General features: G+C 37.0%; 1 protein-coding gene across 1 annotated transcript; it reads left to right on the forward strand.

Moving 5' to 3' along the window:
• Window positions 1-1,993: 1,993 nt before the first annotated feature.
• On the forward strand, window positions 1,994-3,979 carry LOC100805968 (DELLA protein DWARF8). Its single transcript, XM_003523953.5, has one exon. The coding sequence runs from the start codon at window positions 2,304-2,306 to the stop codon at window positions 3,813-3,815; it is 1,512 nt and encodes a 503-aa protein (XP_003524001.1). The 5' UTR covers window positions 1,994-2,303; the 3' UTR covers window positions 3,816-3,979.
• The last annotated feature ends 881 nt before the right edge of the window (window positions 3,980-4,860 follow it).

The raw sequence follows: 4,860 nt of genomic DNA on the forward strand, positions 1-4,860 counted from the left end.
GAACCAAGGGCTGTCAAGTGTCAGATTCTCAATGTTCCTGTTGGAAAATATTTTCCTATAATTTAAAATTTAAAGTGAATATATATTTTTTTCATTCAGTTTTTTCTAAAGATAAAAAAATATTTCCTATCTATTTATTCTAACTTTTTAGAAATTATATTTGATTAAGTTTTTAGTTTTTTTATGATTTACTGTCATGTCGTTACTAGTTTGATAGTTATACCTAGACTGCACATTTGATGGTTATTTTGTTTGCTTATATAGTTTCCTCTTAGGGAAAAATAAAGAAAAAACGAAGAGGCATGCACCTCCACCAAAATATCATTTGCCTATTTCTTTTTTTTATACAATTATATTATATTACTATAACTATATATTTTAGAATATGATGTTCCTTGGTTCAAAATTATTTTACTGTATTCGATTGGTTTAACGAGTTGTCATATATTTTGAAAGAGGATCACATGCATATTAACTTATTATACCAGTGTAATAGGAGTGTTTTTTCTTCGAGAATAACGCATAGCAAGCTTTAAGTGAGATTTTTTCTAAACTCTCATTTGTTATTATATTTATTTTGTATTAAGTATTGCTATAAAAATTATTTGTGTATTGATTATATATATATGAAATAAGTCCACTGTTGTTTGTTATTTTGGTTTCTTAATTATTTATCTAATAGTTCCAAATCTACACGAAAAAAAAATACATGCATACATAGCATGTGTAAGAAATCAAATAAACCTATAGAAACAAAATCAAGCTAGCTGCGTGTAGTAATTATATATTATTGGTATGAATGGAACTAGAAATAATTTCCTTTAAGTAAAATTTTATGTTCCAATTAGATAGATGGAAAAATATGATTAAAAATTTTACTAAACGTAACCCATCAAATTTCCCAACAAAGATCAATCAATGAATATTGCAACATTGTAATGAAAGATTTTTTTTTTTTGCTTATATATAGTTTCCTCTTACAGAAAAATAAGGACAAAACAAAGAGGCACGCACCACCAAAATATCATCGCCTATTTCTCCTTTTTATACAATTATATTATATTATTATAATTATATGTTTTGGAGCATGGTATTCTTTAGTTTAAAATCTTTTCACTGCATTTGATTGGATTAACAGATTGTCGGATTTTAGAAAACGAACGCATGCATATTAATTTATTCTACTAGTGATGTTTTCACTTTAAGAATAACACATAGCAAGCTTCAACCCAGACACTTTCTAAACTTTCATTTATTATTATATTTATTTTGTATTAAGTATTTTTATAAAAATTATGTGTATTGATTATAAATGAAATAAGTTTACTGTTGTGTTTGTTATTTTGGTTTCTTAATTATTTATCAAATAGTTCCAAGTCTACAAGAAAATAAAAAATTACCTGCATGCATAGCAGGTGTAAGAAATCAAAAACCTATAGAAACAAAATCAAGCTAGCTGCATGTACTAATTATATGTTGTTGGTCCGAATGGAAAGAGAAGCAATTTGTAAACTTCTAGGTTCAAGTTAGATAGAGAAAAAAATATAATTAAAAAAATCACTAAATGTAACCCATCAAATTTCACAACAAAAGATCAATCAATGAATATTGCAATGTTGTAGTGAAAGAAAATTAGCTGCATGTGAAATTACAGTGAGAGCAAATTGGAATTAACATGTGATTATATTGACATTTATAATTTTATATATTGTTGGGTAGGTCAGGTAAACTACAGTAATTCACTGTTTTCACAGGGTGTTGTACTTTTGGGGTCTGGCCCCAGAAATCCACAGAAATCACAATGGTGAATGGTGGTACCGCGGAAGTAGACCCAGACGCCACTTGTTGGCGTCAATGCCCCTCCCAAATCCCAAAATGAGACTGGGACAACATCTACTAGGCCACCTTTGCCACCTTAGGCTACTAAAAATCAAGGGCATATTACCGTGGCATTATGGGTACCTTTTAAAAAAGGGACACGAATTATATAAGTAGTAGTAGTATATATCAATTTGATGCATTAGTACTGCTGATAGCTACTTAACACAAACTAGCAAAGTAGCAACACACATCATGGCCATACATTATACAAGGCAACTTCTTCGTTAATTTCCTCACACATCCCTATCTGGCTTTCTCCCTCTCTTACTCTCTTTCTCTTTCCATCACTCACTTTTCATTCCCAACCCCAACCCCTCCTCTCCTCAGTGCCATAAATCAATTCTTTCTATCTATCTCTGTCCACAATTCTCTTTAATTAATTTTCTTTCATTTCATTTCATCTTTTAAGTTGATCTGTGAAAATGGCTTCATCTTCCTCCAACGGCAGTTCCAGCGGAAGCAAGAGTTGGGACATCGACGGCGACCTCGCCGGCTTCGGCTATAAAGTCCGGTCATCGGAGCTGCAACACGTGGCAGAAAACATGGAGCGTTTAGAGAACGTGATGGACATTGTGAACTCATCAACCAACAACAATATATCTCAGCTTGCCTCCGACACAATCTTCTACAACCCCTCCGACATAGGTTCCTGGATCGACACGCTCCTCTCGGAGTTCGACCAAACGGCGTCGTTGCCATACGATTTCTCGGAGTTACCCGATCTCGACACGGATCAGATTCAAAACCTCAAACCAACGCTGGTAACAATGGAAGAAGACTCAGGGATAAGACTCGTTCACACGCTGATGACGTGTGCGGATTCCGTGCAACATGGCGACCTCCCTTTCGCGGGCTCCCTCATCGAGAACATGCAGGGGCTGCTGGCGCACGTGAATACCAACATCGGAATCGGTAAAGTCGCCGGATACTTCATCGATGCCTTGCGCCGCCGTATCTTTGCGCAAGGCGTGTTTCTAACGTCGTGTTCGTATCCGATCGAGGACGACGTACTCTACCACCACTACTACGAGGCCTGCCCTTACTTGAAGTTCGCGCATTTCACTGCGAACCAGGCTATTTTAGAAGCCTTCAACGGCCATGATTGTGTCCACGTGATTGACTTCAACCTCATGCAGGGGCTCCAGTGGCCCGCGCTGATTCAGGCCCTGGCGCTTCGGCCCGGTGGGCCTCCGCTGTTGAGGCTCACGGGAATTGGGCTTCCCTCGTCCGACAACCGCGACACGCTCCGCGAAATTGGGCTCAGGCTCGCTGAGCTGGCGCGGTCCGTGAATGTTAGGTTTGCATTTCGTGGCGTGGCGGCGTGGCGCCTTGAAGACGTGAAGCCGTGGATGCTGCAGGTGAATCCGAACGAAGCCGTGGCGGTTAACTCCATCATGCAGTTGCATCGGCTTCTTGCTTCGGACTCCGATCCAGCAGGTTCGGGCATCGAAACCGTGCTGGGTTGGATCCGAAGCTTGAACCCGAAGATTATTTCCGTTGTAGAACAGGAGGCGAATCATAACGAGGACATGTTCTTGGAGCGGTTCACGGAAGCGTTACATTACTACTCGACCGTTTTCGACTCGCTTGAAGCGTGTCCGGTCGAACCGGACAAGGCGCTTGCGGAGATGTACCTGCAGAGGGAGATATGCAACGTGGTGTGCTGCGAGGGACCGGCGCGAGTCGAGAGGCACGAGCCGCTGGATAAGTGGAGGAAGCGGCTCGGGAAAGCCGGCTTCAAGCCGCTGCATTTGGGGTCCAACGCGTACAAGCAGGCCAGCATGTTGTTGACTCTTTTCTCGGCTGAAGGGTATTGCGTGGAAGAGAATCAAGGATGCTTGACTTTGGGGTGGCATAGCCGCCCTCTCATTGCGGCTTCGGCTTGGCATGCCGCGCCGGTGCAGGACAGGGAAACGCTGCGTTTCGAGCAGTGAGTCATGGGTTTGAAGAAACGGAAAATTTGTTTATTTATTGTAGTAACTAGTAAACAAAAAGAGTGGTGTATAATGTAAATTTTTCTATCTTTCTTTATTTTCTCTTTCTTTTTTTTTCTTTTCTGTTTTTTTTTAAATGGTCATTTTTGCGAAATTAGTTTGTGGATCGTCTATCCTTTCAATTTTACAGACGTGACTTTGGTTGGGGGTTTTGCTTTTTTGGGTGGCGGGTTTTCTCCTTTTGTTTAAAACCGAATGAAAATGACGGGGATGCCGGTGTGGGTCAATTGAGTTTTTTTTTTTAATTATTTATTTAGTCCTTTTATACTTTTTTTTTATAATTTTTACAGATAATAAGTAAATTTTTTGATTTCTGATGTTTAGATTTTAATTTTCAAAAGATCTTTACTGTTAAAATTTTTTAATTAACAGAGTTAAAAAAAATTAAGAACAGAAATTTTTTATGAATTAAAAGAAATAAATTTAAAAACTGAATGGATAATTAAGTTTTTTTAATCAGCCAATTAATATATGTATATTAAATATGGCACAAATAGTGCCATGGTTCATTGCAAAAGATCGCTGTGAGCACCAGTTTATCAAATATCACCACAAAACGTTAATATGTTATAACCAAGGCCGAAGCACCCACGGACCCATCAATACAAAATCATATATGCAGCATACAATGTGTGCTTAAGGATTTGATACGATTTGAAAATAGATCATGAAATTATTGGGTTCAAATGTGACTTCTTTTGATAATTATCATAACATTATCGTGATTAAGGATTTGTTCCACCACAATGAAAACTTAGGTCAGTGGATCTATAATGTTTTTTGGTTTGACCTAAGAGAATTTATGATGAGTTTAAAATTAATTTTTTATGTACTTTTATATATTTTGATTTCATATTAAAAAAGAATTTAAAATTGATTCTAAATTTAAAATTGAATAATTTAATTATGTGTTGGATTCAAAAATTTTACACTGAAATTTATTATTAATTTGATTTTTTTATTCAAACATAATTGACATTTCTTT

The sequence above is a fragment of the Glycine max genome, chromosome 4 (genome assembly GCF_000004515.6).
Source record: "Glycine max cultivar Williams 82 chromosome 4, Glycine_max_v4.0, whole genome shotgun sequence".
Taxonomy (NCBI): Eukaryota; Viridiplantae; Streptophyta; class Magnoliopsida; order Fabales; family Fabaceae; genus Glycine; species Glycine max.